General features: G+C 42.0%; 1 protein-coding gene across 1 annotated transcript in view; it reads left to right on the forward strand.

Moving 5' to 3' along the window:
- Nucleotides 1-11,338: 11,338 nt before the first annotated feature.
- Nucleotides 11,339-18,288, forward strand: part of slc1a7b (solute carrier family 1 member 7b) — a 123,663-nt gene continuing 116,713 nt past the window's right edge. The window contains exon 1 of the mRNA XM_021604547.2: nucleotides 11,339-11,739. Within this exon, the coding sequence (XP_021460222.2) occupies nucleotides 11,599-11,739 (141 nt within the window). The 5' untranslated portion in view covers nucleotides 11,339-11,598. The remainder of the gene's footprint in view (nucleotides 11,740-18,288) is intronic.

The following is an 18,288-nucleotide window of genomic DNA, read 5'->3' on the forward strand; positions in this document are numbered from 1 at the left end:
TACTTGCTCTTTTGCGTTTTAGGTTGGGTTTCTGTGTAAGCACTTTGTGACATCTGCTGATGTAGAAAGGGCTTTGTAAATAAATTTGACGGAAATTTGATCGATTGGATTTGCAAAAAGTCATCAACGTTAGGGCATTTCGTCTTAACCTGAATCCAATGACATGGTGAAATGCTTTGTTGATTTCACATTGAAATCACATTACAGTAGTTGACAACTCAATCAAAGCTAGACATTGAACTGATGTCTGTGCCCAGTGGGGGGAGGCAGACATTTCAAATAGTGTCTAAATATAGCATAAAACTGAGTAGGGCTGGTGTAGGAGTGATCTTTGGAGTCTTTCAATCTCACTTAAGGTCACACAAAAATAATATGCCTGGGATTATTGTCAGAAAGAGCTGCTGAAGAGGTGAGAACTGCTGGGAGAGAAAGATCCTGTCACAGAGGTGTCAAATCAATTGTTGCCCGGGAGATCGAGTTTTGTATAAAGTAAAACATTTTGTGTGAACAATCTACCATATGATATTCTGGAACTAGCTGGCTTGTTTAAATCTTGTTACCGGTCACCCAAAGCTCACACTCACACTCACGCTCACGCACAAACACACACACACACACACACACACACACACACACACACACACACACACACACACACACACACACACACACACACACACACGCACACACACACACACACACACACACACACACACACACACACACACACACATCCACAGACACACACACATCCACAGACACACAACCCCACCACCAGGAAACTAGCTCTTGCTTGTTTAGAGTGTGTCAGTGTATGTATGACGGTTGTTGGTTATGATTGTCCAACCAACTGCTTCTCTCTCTCTCTGTCATAGTCATAATCCCCCTTCCTGGGCTGCTCTCAGGAGCTTTCAACGTCATGGTAGGCATACATTACAGGAAACCATTATGAATTACAAAGCCCTGCCTCACGCTATGTCCCCACATATAATCATATCAGCTGGAGTAGGATGATGGACATGCTCACATGCAGAGGCTACAAAGGTTTTGACTGTCAAAAACGACTGTAGTTCTATCCAATCATAATGTCAAGATCTGCAAATAAAAACGCAGTTCAGCTGCATCTGGCCCATAACAGAGTGGACGTCTTGCTCTTCATTGTAATCAGGTGGCTAATATCAATCCTATGCATGCAGGTCTCTCTTTGCTAAGAGTTGAGGAAAGACTGACTGTGCCACTTCTTGTTTTTACAAGAAACATTAATGTGTTCCAATTCCAATTCCAAATTGTTTACATAGTCAACTTACACACAGCACTGACACACACACACTTACCCCACCAGGCATGCCACCAGGGGTCTTTTCACAGTCCACAGGTCCATTACAAATTCAAGGAAACATACAGTATTATACAGAGCCGTAAGTATACGGAACTCCCATCCATCTGATATAGCGCAAGTGAACAGCAAACCAGGTTTCAAAAACAAATAAAGCAATACCTCACTGCACAACTCCTCTCCCCCATGTGACCTACTTGGTGTGTGTGTACTGACATGTTCATGTTTGTAACCCTTGTGTGGTGTTCGGGTCTGTGGGACCCATTTTCAAAGTTTACCTAAAGAAAAATGAGACAATTCATTATTTTTGTTCAACTTGAGACTCATTGGCCTTGGCTCATTTTCTGTGAAGAGCATGTAAAATAACACATTTTCATCTGTCATTGAGTGCCCCCCCACACACACACACAAACAAGCACTAAGAACCTGTCTGTCTACCTGCCTGTCTGCCTGTCTCCCACTTTTCTCCCACTCTTTACCCTTTGTAGTGTGTGAAACTACATAATGTCTTACGGGAACCTGTACAATGTTATTACAATACATTATTTTCGATACATTGTAAAAAAAAAAATCAGTAGGAGTGACATAACAAATAAATAGCTTTGCATGTGTGGCTCCTTACCACAATCAATCAGTATGGCAAAAATATTCTCTGCTCAGAGGGCCTTTTTTTTGCAGAGAGAGAAGCTAGTGTGGAAGGAGCGTCTTTTACTTTGGAAAATGAATAATTTTCAGAATATGAGGATCATGTCAATTCAAAGTCTGACAGTGAGTTAGAAGAAGAGGATGAGATTGACCTTCAGACAGCCCCAGGACCAGCCTATCAGCAACCAGCTCATCAGCAGGCTGCAGGAGGAGAAATATGGATGTCAAACAAATTTGAAATTGAATGGTCTTCTTGCCTAAGGAATGAGCCAACCAACATGGCAGCCAAAGTGATAAGGATGCAACCAGGGCCGACGTGGGATGTGCAGTACATAAAGGGATATGCAGGACATAAAGGATATGCAGGACATAAAAGGATATGCAGGACATAAAGGGATATGCAGGACATCAAGGATATGCAGGACATAAAGGGATATGCAGGACATAAAGGATATGCAAGACATAAAGGGATATGCAGGACATAAAGGGATATTCAGGACATAAAGGGATATGCAGGACATAAAAGGATATGCAGGACATAAAGGGATATGCAGGACATAAAAGGATATGCAGGACATAAAGGATATGCAGGACATAAAGGATATGCAGGACATAAAGGGATATGCAGGACATAAAGGGATATGCAGGACATAAAGGGATATGCAGGACATAAAGGGATATGCAGGACATAAAGGATATGCAGGACATAAAGGGATATGCAGGACATAAAGGATATGCAAGACATAAAGGGATATGCAGGACATAAAGGATATGCAGGACATAAAGGGATATGCAGGACATAAAGGATATGCAGGACATAAAGGGATATGCTGGACAGAAAAGGATATGCAGGACATTATGGGATATGCAGGACATAAAAGGATATGCAGGACATAAAGGATATGCAGGACATAAAGGATATGCAGGACATAAAGGGATATGCAGGACATAAAGGGATATGCAGGACATAAAGGGATATGCAGGACATAGAAGGATATGCAGGACATAAAGGGATATGCAGGACATAAAGGGATATGCAGGACATAAAGGATATGCAGGACATAAAGGGATATGCAGGACATAAAGGATATGCAGGACATAAAAGGATATGCAGGACATAAAGGGATATGCAGGACATAAAGGGATATGCAGGACATCAAGGATATGCAGGACATAAAGGGATATGCAGGACATAAAGGATATGCAAGACATAAAGGGATATGCAGGACATAAAGGGATATGCAGGACATAAAGGGATATGCAGGACATAAAAGGATATGCAGGACATAAAAGGATATGCAGGACATAAAGGGATATGCAGGACATAAAGGGATATGCAGGACATCAAGGATATGCAGGACATAAAGGGATATGCAGGACATAAAGGATATGCAAGACATAAAGGGATATGCAGGACATAAAGGGATATGCAGGACATAAAGGGATATGCAGGACATAAAATGATATGCAGGACATAAAGGGATATGCAGGACATAAAGGATATGCAGGACATACAGGGATATGCAGGACATAAAGGATATGCAGGACATAAAAGGATATGCAGGACATAAAGGGATATGCAGGACATAAAGGGATATGCAGGACATCAAGGATATGCAGGACATAAAGGGATATGCAGGACATAAAGGATATGCAAGACATAAAGGGATATGCAGGACATAAAGGGATATGCAGGACATAAAGGGATATGCAGGACATAAAAGGATATGCAGGACATAAAGGGATATGCAGGACATAAAAGGATATGCAGGACATAAAGGATATGCAGGACATAAAGGATATGCAGGACATAAAGGGATATGCAGGACATAAGGGGATATGCAGGACATAAAGGGATATGCAGGACATAAAGGGATATGCAGGACATAAAGGATATGCAGGACATAAAGGGATATGCAGGACATAAAGGATATGCAAGACATAAAGGGATATGCAGGACATAAAGGATATGCAGGACATAAAGCGATATGCAGGACATAAAGGATATGCAGGACATAAAGGGATATGCAGGACATAAAGGATATGCAGGACATAAAGGGATATGCAGGACATAAAGGGATATGCAGGACATAAAGGGATATGCAGGACATAAAAGGATATGCAGGACATAAAGGGATATGCAGGACATAAAGGATATGCATGACATAAAGGGATATGCAGGACATAAAGGGATATACAGGACATAAAGGGATATACAGGACATAAAGGGATATACAGGACATAAAGGGATTCACAGGACATAAAGGGATATACAGGACATAAAGGGATATGCAGGACATAAAGGGATATGCAAGACATAAAGGGATATGCAGGACATAAAAGGATATGCAGGACATAAAGGGATATGCAGGACATAAAAGGATATGCAGGACATAAAGGATATGCAGGACATAAAGGATATGCAGGACATAAAGGGATATGCAGGACATAAAGGGATATGCAGGACATAAAGGGATATGCAGGACATAAAGGGATATGCAGGACATAAAGGATATGCAGGACATAAAGGGATATGCAGGACATAAAGGATATGCAAGACATAAAGGGATATGCAGGACATAAAGGATATGCAGGACATAAAGGATATGCAGGACATAAAGGGATATGCAGGACATAAAGGGATATGCAGGACATAAAGGATATGCAGGACATAAAGGGATATGCAGGACATAAAAGGATATGCAGGACATAAAGGGATATGCAGGACATAAAAGGATATGCAGGACATAAAGGATATGCAGGACATAAAGGATATGCAGGACATAAAGGGATATGCAGGACATAAAGGGATATGCAGGACATAAAGGGATATGCAGGACATAGAAGGATATGCAGGACATAAAGGGATATGCAGGACATAAAGGGATATGCAGGACATAAAGGGATATGCAGGACATAAAGGATATGCAGGACATAAAGGGATATGCAGGACATAAAGGATATGCATGACATAAAGGGATATGCAGGACATAAAGGGATATACAGGACATAAAGGGATATACAAGACATAAAGGGATATACAGGACATAAAGGGATATACAGGGCATAAAGGGATATACAGGACATAAAGGGATATGCAGGACATAAAGGGATATGCAGGACATAAAGGGATATGCAGGACATAAAGGGATATGCAGGACATAAAGGATATGCAGGACATAAAGGGATATGCAGGACATAAAAGGATATGCAGGACATAAAGGGATATGCAGGACATAAAAGGATATGCAGGACATAAAGGATATACAGGACATAAAGGATATGCAGGACATAAAGGGATATGCAGGACATAAAGGGATATGCAGGACATAAAGGGATATGCAGGACATAGAAGGATATGCAGGACATAAAGGGATATGCAGGACATAAAGGGATATGCAGGACATAAAGGATATGCAGGACATAAAGGGATATGCAGGACATAAAGGATATGCATGACATAAAGGGATATGCAGGACATAAAGGGATATACAGGACATAAAGGGATATACAGGACATAAAGGGATATACAGGACATAAAGGGATATACAGGACATAAAGGGATATGCAGGACATAAAGGAATATGCAGGACATAAAGGGATATGCAGGACATAAAGGGATATGCAGGACATAAAGGGATATGCAGGACATAAAGGATATGCAGGACATGAAGGGATATGCAGGACATAAAGGGATATGCAGGACATAAAGGGATATGCAGGACATAAAAGGATATGCATGACATAAAGGGATATGCAGGACATAAAGGATATGCATGACATAAAGGGATATGCAGGACATAAAGGGATATACAGGACATAAAGGGATATACAGGACATAAAGGGATATACAGGACATAAAGGGATTCACAGGACATAAAGGGATATACAGGACATAAAGGGATATGCAGGACATAAAGGGATATGCAAGACATAAAGGGATATGCAGGACATAAAAGGATATGCAGGACATAAAGGGATATGCAGGACATAAAAGGATATGCAGGACATAAAGGATATGCAGGACATAAAGGATATGCAGGACATAAAGGGATATGCAGGACATAAAGGGATATGCAGGACATAAAGGGATATGCAGGACATAAAGGGATATGCAGGACATAAAGGACATGCAGGACATAAAGGGATATGCAGGACATAAAGGATATGCAAGACATAAAGGGATATGCAGGACATAAAGGATATGCAGGACATAAAGGATATGCAGGACATAAAGGGATATGCAGGACATAAAGGGATATGCAGGACATAAAGGATATGCAGGACATAAAGGGATATGCAGGACATAAAAGGATATGCAGGACATAAAGGGATATGCAGGACATAAAAGGATATGCAGGACATAAAGGATATGCAGGGCATAAAGGATATGCAGGACATAAAGGGATATGCAGGACATAAAGGGATATGCAGGACATAAAGGGATATGCAGGACATAGAAGGATATGCAGGACATAAAGGGATATGCAGGACATAGAAGGATATGCAGGACATAAAGGGATATGCAGGACATAAAGGGATATGCAGGACATAAAGGATATGCAGGACATAAAGGGATATGCAGGACATAAAGGATATGCATGACATAAAGGGATATGCAGGACATAAAGGGATATACAGGACATAAAGGGATATACAGGACATAAAGGGATATACAGGACATAAAGGGATATACAGGGCATAAAGGGATATACAGGACATAAAGGGATATGCAGGACATAAAGGGATATGCAGGACATAAAGGGATATGCAGGACATAAAGGGATATGCAGGACATAAAGGATATGCAGGACATAAAGGGATATGCAGGACATAAAAGGATATGCAGGACATAAAGGGATATGCAGGACATAAAAGGATATGCAGGACATAAAGGATATACAGGACATAAAGGATATGCAGGACATAAAGGGATATGCAGGACATAAAGGGATATGCAGGACATAAAGGGATATGCAGGACATAGAAGGATATGCAGGACATAAAGGGATATGCAGGACATAAAGGGATATGCAGGACATAAAGGATATGCAGGACATAAAGGGATATGCAGGACATAAAGGATATGCATGACATAAAGGGATATGCAGGACATAAAGGGATATACAGGACATAAAGGGATATACAGGACATAAAGGGATATACAGGACATAAAGGGATTCACAGGACATAAAGGGATATACAGGACATAAAGGGATATGCAGGACATAAAGGGATATGCAGGACATAAAGGGATATGCAGGACATAAAGGGATATACAGGACATAAAGGGATATGCAGGACATAAAGGGATATGCAGGACATAAAGGGATATGCAGGACATAAAGGGATATGCAGGACATAAAGGGATATACAGGACATAAAGGGATATACAGGACATAAAGGGATATACAGGACATAAAGGGATATACAGGACATAAAGGGATATACAGGACATAAAGGGATATGCTGGACATAAAGGGATATGCAGGACATAAAGGGATATGCAGGACATAAAGGGATATACAGGACATAAAGGGATATACAGGACATAAAGGGATATACAGGACATAAAGGGATATACAGGACATAAAGGGATATGCAGGACATAAAGGGCCGACGTGGATATGCAGGACATAAAGTCTTCTTTTGAATTGTTCATCCCAGACACCATCCAGAAAAGTGTTGTGTGCTCCTCATGACTGTCTGGGAGTGTTTGGACCATTCTAGTTTGTTGATGATGTGGACACCAAGGAACTTGAAGCTCTCAACCTGCCGCACTACAGCCCCATCGATGAGAATGGGGGCATGCTCGGTCCTCCTTTTTCTGTAGTCCACAATCATCTCTTTTGTCTTGATTACATTGAGGGATAGGTTGTTATTCTGGCACCACCCGCCCAGGTCTCTGACCTCCTCCCTATAGGATGTCTCGTCATTGTCGGTGATGAGGCCACTGTTGTGTCGTCTGCAAACTTAATGATGGTGTTGGAGTCGTGTCTGGCCATCCAGTTGTGGGTGAACAGGGAGTACAGGGGGGGACTCACCAAGCACCCCTGAGGGGCTCCGGTGTTGAGGATCAGCGTGGCAGATGTGTTGCTACCTACCCTCACCACTTGGGGTGGCGGGGAGTCAGGAAGTCCAGGATCCAGTCGCAGAGGGAGATGTTTAGCCCCAGGGTCCTTAGCTTAGTGATGAGCTTTGAGGGTACTATGGTGTTGAACGCTGGGCTCTAGTCAATGAATTGCATTCTCACGTAGGTGTTCCTTTTGTCCAGGTGGGAAAGGGCAGTGTTTAGTGCAATAGAGATTGCATCATCATCATGAGCAGTATACAAATTGGAGTGGGTCTATGGTTTCTGGGATAATGGTGTTAATGTGAGACATTACCAGCCTTTCAAAGCACTTCATTGCTACGGACATGAGTGCTACAGGTCTGTAGTCATTTAGGCAAGTTACCTTAGTGCTCTTGGGCACAGGGACTATGGTGGTCTGCTTGAAGAATGTTGGTATTACAGACTCAATCAGGGACATGTTAAAAATGTCAGTGAAGACACCTGCCAATTGGTCAGCACATGCCCGGAGCACACATCCTGGTAATCCGTCTGGCCCAGCGGAGCTTTGCCTGTTTGATGGTTCGTCTGAGGGTCTAGCAGGATTTCTTATAGCTTTCGGGTTAGAGTCCCGCTCCTTGAAAGCGGCAGCTCTAGCCTTTAGCTCAGTGCGGATGTTGCCTGTAATCCATGGCTTCTGGTTGGGATATGTACGTACGGCCACTGTGGGGACGATGTCATCGATGCACTTATTGTAGGTTAGCATGTGCTTCATCTGACCACTTTTTATAGACTGAGTCAGCTTTAATTTTTGCTTGTAAGCAGGAATCAGGAGGATATAACTATATATGTGAGTGAGTGAGTGAGATGTGGGTAAAATTCCTGAACTAAGTGTTTTCATCATCTGGATCTAGATTGCAGCCAGTCACAAGAAGAAGTGCTGTGACGTGTGTGAACCCTAGAAGGACAGGAAGACACAGTACACCTGCATCAAGTGCAAGCAATACATTTGCTACACACACACAGTAAAACTCTGTCCCTCATGTTGTGTGTAGATTGGCCTTAATTTGTGTTAAATGGGGCCATTTCTCATTTCCATAAAATACTGTATGTAAAATTTGTCCTTCCAAGTTTTTCAGTTCAAAGCAATAAACATCAATAGTGATGAAAACCTTGTTTTATTTATATTTGTTAAAGATAAACATGATTCATTCCACCCATGTCTTGATTAGAATTGATTTTTGTTTACTAAAACAAATAGCGCTTTTATTGATAAATGTAATCTAGCAGAGGTAAATGGCAAATATTAATGGTCTATGCTGTCTGTATTGATAGTAACTGATATCAGTAAACATCTAAGTATTAAGTATTTTTACTTAAACTGTTATGGCTGTATTGTTTTAAAAACCCAATAATGTTGTGGGTCCATCAGACCTGCGAACATTGGGTGAATAACAAAAACACTAACACCACACACGGGTTCAATGTGTGTAAATTGTAAAGTCTTTTGTCTGTAATGTCTTTTTCGTTGTGTCAGACCACAGTAATACTAGCTGTCGCCATTGGCGTCGACTGGCATCTAAACTAAACTTTCAGAAAGATCTAAACTTTCAGAAAGTATTCATACCCCTTGACTTTTTTTCCTTTCTTTGTTGTTACAGCCTGAATTCAAAATGGATTTAAAAAAATAAAACATCTCAACCATCTACACACAATACCCCATAATGATAAAGTGAAAACATGTTTTTAGAAATGTTTGCTAATTTATTGAAAATGAAATACAGGAATGTCTCATTTACATAAGCATTCACAACCCTGAGTCAATACATGTTAGAATCACCTTTGGCAGCAATTACAGCTGTGAGTCTTTCTGGGTCTCTAAGAGCTTTGCACACCTGGATTGTGCAATATATATATATTTTTTCTTCTTCAAGATCTGTCAAGTTGGTTGTTGATCAATGCTTTACAGACATTTTTCAAGTATTGCCATAGATTTCCAAATCGATTTAATTCAAAACTAACTAGGCCACTCAGGAACATTCTATTTCGTCTTGGTAAGCAACTGTATATTACACCTGCTGAAAGGTGAATCTGTCTCCAGTGTCTGTTGGAAAGCAGTCTGAAACAGCTTATCCTCTAGGAATCTGTCTCCCATTGTCTGTTGGAAAGCAGTCTGAAACAGGTTATCCTCTAGGAATCTGTCTCCCATTGTCTGTTGGAAAGCAGTCTGAAACAGGTTATCCTCTAGGAATCTGTCTCCCATTGACTGTTGGAAAGCAGTCTGAAACAGGTTATCCTCTAGGAATCTGTCTCCCATTGTCTGTTGGAAAGCAGTCTGAAACAGGTTATCCTCTAGGAATCTGTCTCCCATTGTCTGTTGAAAAGCAGTCTGAAACAGGTTATCCTCTAGGAATCTGTCTCCCATTGTCTGTTGGAAAGCAGTCTGAAACAGGTTATCCTCTAGGAATCTGTCTCCCATTGTCTGTTGGAAAGCAGTCTGAAACAGGTTATCCTCTAGGATTTTGCCTGTGCTTAGATGTATTCCATTTATTTTTATGCCCAAACATAACACTTCTGTTTTCTGGACATAAAGTTCATTTCTATGCCACATTTTTTAACAGTTGTACCTTAGTTCCTTATTGTAAACAGGATGCATGTTTGGGAATATTTTTTATTCACATCATCATGATGATACACAGTTCTGAATGTGGTTTCATTTGGAAATGACTAACATTCTGGGCGGCGTGCTCAGGTTGACTTTCCCTTGGAATCGCCCAGATACTGTTAGGATTAGTTTAATCAGTGGACTTTTTTTCCTTTCCCTCCATTAGCTTAATTCAACAGGCTGAAAGGACGCCATCTATGATCTCTCTGTGATAAACTTGCAGGTAAACTTCCTTGTCCAATTGTTGCTGGATCTTTAATCCAGCCTTCAGCTCCCTTTAAATACGGTGTCTCCGTAAGAGGATTTCTGATGTTGACCCTCAGAACAATACTGCCAGCTGTCACACTCTCATAGACCCCTGGCGGCGTCACAGGCTAGGCTGAGGAGGGGCTGGTCACAGTGTGGCGATGGAGGGATAGAACTCTGATGATTGGAGGGGAAAATAGGGAGTGGATGCAGGCATGGGAGGCAGAGAGGGAGGGATGGGAGGGCTGGGAATAGAGGGCTGGAGGGGAGGGCTGGGTCTCTTGATGGATGGGTGGGGCAGAACAGAAAGGGGATGGATGGAAGGGAGGTTTGGGTATGATGGGATGGGTGTAAGAGAAAGGGAGGGGATGCCTGGAAAGTGTGTTGATCTCCTTAGTCCAGCACAGCTCACCAGCCAGAAAGGAGAGAGGGACGCCCATTCGGACGGTCCAAAAGTATCTTTAAACCTGGAGCGTGAAAGGAGATCAAGAATTGCCTATCTCATCCGTTCCCATTCTTCTTTTCTGTCCTCTTCTCTCTCTCTCTCTTTCGTTCTCGTTCCCTCTCTTTTCACCCTCATCCATCCTGGGTTGGGTCAGTGCTTTTCTATGGGTTGCTGCTGATACAGCGTGGACTGGAAAAGACTAGGGATTTGTGATGGTTGTGGCTCTGGATGCAGTGTGGGTGAGGGTGAAGGGGGTGTGCAAACAGAATGGACTCCTCATTCTGTCTGTGTTGGCTGTGGTCATAGGATGCCTGCTGGGCTTCTTCCTAAGGACTAAAAGGCTCACAGAGCAGGTCAGTAAGCAGCCTCCTTCCTACATACTCCCTACTCCCCTATGTGATTCCTTGGTTGTATTCCATCAGCCACACCCCTCCCTCTGTCATCCCCTGGTTCAAAAATGATCTACCTATAAATCGTTTCCTATACTCTACCCAATAAACCCTTTCCTATACCCTACCTATAAACTATTTTCAATACCCTACCTACGAACGCCTTCCTATACCCTACCTATAAACTATTTTCTATACCCTACCTATGAACCTCTTCCTATACCGTACCTATAAACCCCTTCCTATACCCTACCTATGAACCTCTTCCTATACCCTACCTATAAACTATTTTCTATACCCTACCTATGAACCTCTTCCTATACCCTACCTATAAACTCTTTTCTATACCCTACCTATGAACCTCTTCCTATACCCTACCTATAAACTCTTTTCTATACCCTACCTATGAACCTCTTCCTATAAACTATTTTCTATACCCTACCTATGAACCTCTTCCTATACCCTACCTATAAACTATTTTCTATACCCTACCTATGAACCTCTTCCTATACCCTACCTATAAACTATTTTCTATACCCTACCTATGAACCTCTTCCTACACCCTACCTATAAACTCTTTTCTATACCCTACCTATGAACCTCTTCCTACACCCTACCTATAAACTCTTTTCTATACCCTACCTATGAACCTCTTCCTACACCCTACCTATAAACTCTTTTCTATACCCTACATATGAACCCCTTCCCATACCATACCTATGAACTTCTTCCTATACCCTACCTATAAACTATTTTCTATACCCTACCTATGAACTTCTTCCTATACCCTACCTATAAACTCTTTTCTATACCCTACCTATGAACCTCTTCCTATACCGTACCTAGAAACTCTTTTCTATACCCTACATATGAACCCCTTCCTATACCCTACCTATGAACCCCTTCCTATACCCTACCTAGAAACTCTTTTCTATACCCTACCTATGAACCTCTTCCTATACCGTACCTAGAAACTCTTTTCTATACCCTACATATGAACCCCTTCCTATACCATACCTATAAACCCTTTTCTATACCCTACATATGAACCCCTTCCTATACCATACCTGTAAACCCTTTTCTATACCCTACATATGAACCCCTTCCTATACCCTACCTATAAACCCTTTTCTATACCCTACATATGAACCCCTTCCTATACCATACCTGTAAACCCTTTTCTATACCCTACATATGAACCCCTTCCTATACCATACCTATAAACCCTTTTCTATACCCTACATATGAACCCCTTCCTATACCCTACCTATAAACCCTTTTCTATACCCTACATATGAACCCCTTCCTATACCCTACCTAGAAACTCTTTTCTATACCCTACATATGAACCCCTTCCTATACCCTACCTAGAAACTATTTTCTATACCCTACTTATGAACCCCTTCCTATACCCTACCTAGAAACTCTTTTCTATACCCTACATATGAACCTCTTCCTATACCATACCTGTAAACCCTTTTCTATACCCTACATATGAACCCCTTCCTATACCATACCTGTAAACCCTTTTCTATACCCTACATATGAACCCCTTCCTATACCCTACCTATAAACCCTTTTCTATACCCTACATATGAACCCCTTCCTATACCCTACCTAGAAACTCTTTTCTATACCCTACATATGAACCCCTTCCTATACCCTACCTAGAAACTCTTTTTTATACCCTACATATGAACCTCTTCCTATACCCTACATATGAACCCCTTCCTATACCCTACCTATAAACCCTTTTCTATACCCTACATATGAACCTGTGGAAGCAATACTAAACCCAGGATCTCCACATTCCCCCCGTGTGATGCCATGGTCCAACATGTGCTGTTATCTACAGTATAAAGCCTATACTCTACCCTTCCCATAAACCTGTCAATGTACACCCAAATCACTGGTCCAAAAGGCCAAAATACTATTTGTTGTGAGCCCACCTCCTAACCTTGTGTGGTTGTGTTCCTCTATCCCAAAATAAGGTCCTGTCTATGTAGACTCCCATCATTCCCCACCCTGGCCGCTATGTGCAAGAAGAGATCCACTGAATGTGTTCAAAAAGACAGAGTGATATGTTAATTATAATGTATTGTAGTAAGCACCACATGGCAGCTCAATGGCTTCATAGTACGACAAGGTGTAGGGTGAGGAGTGGGTTGCCAAATCCAGGTCTAACTTCCATGTACAGCTTTATTGAAACACCTACTCTGACCTTTGATACGCTGACTGGATCACTGACACCACCCCATCCATAATATTAACCTTTACTTATCCAGTCTAGTCTCATCTTGAGTTCTCTTTTTCTACTGAGAATCTCTTTTTCAAGAGAGACCTGGTCCAATATTAGTCGGTATAAAAAGCTGGAGGTGGCCTTCCGTGCACTATTGTCTCCTTGACAGAACCGTACGTTACATCTCAAAGCAGATGTGACACTTGCCCCCCACCCCTGATCACAGCTTCCCCATGGAGAAGGTCCAGGTCCCATACGCATGAGGGCTGGCAGCTTTCTCTCCCACCTCAGAGTTTATCCCCCTCACCCCCTGTGAGTAAAGCTATATCATATTCTGGAATAGGGCTTAAATATAGCAGGATAGTCCTTCACTCTGACTATGGCGGATTATCATCCAATCAAACAAATGCTTTCCTCCTATCCCTCCGTCGTAACTACAATAACCAAAAGTACCTTTTTTATATTTATTTAACCTTTATTTATCCAGGCGAATCAATAAAGAACAAATGTGTATTTACAACGAAGGCCTGGAAACCTCTTAGCCTCTACATATTGAAAGACAAGTTGGAGATTGGAGATTGCTGGAGGCCTCTGACTGTGATTAGTAATTTTGTTGGTTGAGTTGAGTTGGGTGCTGGGGGCTGTTATTTTTTTGCTTGATTCTGAAGGTAGCTAGCTACCTACAGTTATTATGTGTAATCAGTGGACTATACTATCTGCAATGTACATTAGCCAAAAGTGCCTCTTAGCCCCTCCATGTTGAAAGACATGTTGGAAATATAGAGTGAAGGCCTCTGTGATGTCTGATAAATTACATTGGGCTTTAGGCTGGAAATGTTGGTTGACTTGAGTTGAGGGCTGGGAGCGGTTTGCATTAGTTTTGAAAGTAGATACCTAGATATAATTATTATGTGTAATAAGTGTTTTTTTCAGTGTCTCTAGATGTACATTTCTGACATGTTGGAGATAGATGAAGGTTCCCGAGGTTTCACGTAAATTAAAGTGGGCTTTTAGTCCTTTTGGTTGTTGAGTTGGCGGCTGGGGGAGATACAGTGACATGACTGTGAACAGGTTAGATGGGTTGAGTAGGCTGTACTTATGTTGGTGGTTGAGTAGAGTTGGGGGCTGGAGATGGACATAGAGATGGAGAGATGGAGAGGAGAAGAAGGGCAATGAGAGGGACAGGCTAACATGTAACCATAAAGAGGTGAAATGGGCCCTGTCATTAGAGGGATGAAGAAATTAGAGTGGGCTTTGATTTAGTCATGCTGGTGCTTTATTTATTAAAAAGTATGGGGGCTGGAGGTGTGCCAAATCCTCTTCAATTTGCAGTGAAGGTTACACAGTCCCACACCACAAAGAGAAAAGGGGAGAGAGAGAGAAAGAGTGAGAGAGAGAGAGAAATAAATATATTTAAAAAGAGAACGAGAGAGAGAAAGTGGGAGAGACTTAATGTACTGTTGAGTATGAGGCTAAATAGACTGCTTATGGTTTATTATTATTCTGCCGTTCAATGCTGATGAAATCTCTTAGAGCCTGCTACATTGGCATTCGCGTCTTTACTGCACATAGTTACTGTAATATATCAACATGATCCTATTCATATTCTCTCCAATAGCTCCCACTTCTCACAGTTTAATGGTTTAAGGACCCTGACTGTGTTACCTGAAGGTTAGTGCTATCTGGGATCCTTGGGACATCCCTACCCTAAAACCTAACCTTAACCCCTACCCTTATCTTAATCTTATCCATAACCATAACCCTTACCCAACCCTAACCCTAACCTTAACCATTTTAAATGTACATTTCAATGGGGTATGGACGTCCCAACAATTTGGGATTTGCAAGGACCGTTGTCTGAATGCCCAGCCTCCACTTCACCTACATATAAATGAAGAGAGATTACAAAATAACCCTAATGAACCATGCACATTGCTTTTAATCAGTATCTGATTCAGTATCTGATTCAATAAGATGGTTGTTCACACACCCTGTGCTGCTGCAGGTGATTTGAGAAAAAAACGAATCCCCTGGTTCAATGAGTGATGATCTACCTAAACTCAACAACAACAAAAAAATATCCTCTCACTGTCAACTGCATTTATTTTCAGCAAACTTAACATGTGTAAATATTTGTATGAACATAACAAGATTCAACAACTGAGACATAAACTGAACAAGTTTCCCAGACATGTGACTAACAGAAATGGATTAATGTGTCGCTGAACAAAGGGGGTTAAAATCTAAAGTAACAGTCAGTATCTGGTTGTGGCCACCAGCTGCTTTAAGTACTGCAGTGCATCTCCTCCTCGTGAACTGCACCAGATTTGCCAGTTCTTGCTGTGAGATGTTACCCCACCCTTCCACCAAGGCACCTGCAAGTTCCCGGACAGTTCTGGGGGGGAATGGCCCTAGCCTTCACCCTCCGATCCAACAGGTCCCAGACGTGCTCAATGGGATTGAGATCCGGGCTCTTCGCTAGCCATGGCAGAACACTGACATTCCTGTCTTGCAGGAAATCACGCACAGAACGAACAATATAGCTGGTGGCATTGTCATGCTGGAGGCTCATGTCAGGATGAGCCTGCAGGAAGGGTACCACATGAGGGAGGAGGATGTCTTCCCTGTAACGCACAGCATTGAGATTGCCTGCAATGACAACAAGTTCAGTCTGATGATGCTGTGACACACCGCCCCAGACCATGACGGACCCTCCACCTTCAAATCGATCCCTCTCCAGAGTACAGGCCTCAGTGTAACGCTCATTCCTTCGACGATAAATGCAAATCTGACCATCACCCCTGGTGAGACAAAACCGCGACTTGTCAGTGAAGAGCACTTTTTGCCAGTCCTGTCTGGTCCAGCTACGGTGGGTTTGTGCCCATAGGCGACGTTGTTGCCGGTGATGTCTGGTGAGGACCTGCCTTACAACAGGCCTACAAGCCCTCAGTCAAGGATCTCAGCCTATTGAGAGACAGTCTGAGCACTGATGGAGCAGGCTATTGTTATTTTACTGCTGCTCTTTAATAATTTGTTATTTTTATGTATTTTCTTAAAACTGCATTATTGGTTAGGGGCTTGTAAATAAGCATTTTACTGTAAGGTGTTGTATTCAGTGCATGTGACAAATAACATTTGATTTGATTTGATTCCGAATAGTGATCTTAGACGTGATGACGGGCGCAGTGGGAGAAATGGTTGAGGAGAGGAGGGATCGGGCAGGCAGACAGCAGACTTGGCTCAGACCCAGTTTGTCTGGATATTTACACCAGGGGAACCAAAGGGTGCTGCTGCTGCCCAGTCTGTCCAATTCTATCAGGCCTGAGGTGTAGAGGGAGAGCACATGAGATCGGTGGAGTGAGTTGGGGGGTTTTCATACAGTACCTATATCTGGGATGAATGTGACTATAACACAATAACTTAATTGATGCTCAAGCTTTCCTCAACTATACACTCCTTTCAGTTCAATGTAGATCCCTTTTTGGTTCCATGTACTATAGAACACTTTACACAGAGGGTTCTACATGGAACCCAAAAGGGGTCTACATGGAGCCCGAAAGTGTTCTCCAAAGGGTTATCCTATGGGGACAGCTGAAGAACCCTTTAAGGACTCAAGAGTATTCAAGTGTAAAAGTGATCGTTGCAATTGATCAGAGTCAGCATGGGGGAATTGGCTGCCACTCACTGAGACACAGGGTCTTATTAATAGACAATAATCTTGCATAGCCTACCATCACAATCAGTAACAGTTTATAATCATGGCCAACCTCATTAGCAGTGTTAGAGTACTTTCATGAACAGCAAAGTGAATGACTATTTGGTAACACTTCCCTTGACACCCAGCAACATAAGATGTTATGACACGGTCATAACCATGTCTTAATATGTCATAACATAACATAATATTATTTTTTATTTTTTAATATTAATAATATTTTTTTTTTATTTAACTAGGCAAGTCAGTTAAGAACAAATTCTTATTTACAATGACGGCCTACCTCTGCCGAACCCAAACCCGGACGACGGTGGGCCAATTGTGCGCCGCACTATGGGACTCCCAATCACGGCCGGTTGTGATACAGCCTGGAATCGAACCACGGTCTGTAGTGATGCCTCTAGCACTGAGATGCACTGCCTTAGAGCTCTACGCCACTAATATGGTCAAAACACTGTCATGACACATATATTTAAACCTGTTGTGACATATATTGCATCACTTTAAGGCTGGTTATGACATCTACATAAGAGTGTCAAAAACCCACATAACCTACCAC

Source organism: Oncorhynchus mykiss, chromosome 5 (assembly GCF_013265735.2).
Source record: "Oncorhynchus mykiss isolate Arlee chromosome 5, USDA_OmykA_1.1, whole genome shotgun sequence".
Taxonomy (NCBI): domain Eukaryota; kingdom Metazoa; phylum Chordata; class Actinopteri; order Salmoniformes; family Salmonidae; genus Oncorhynchus; species Oncorhynchus mykiss.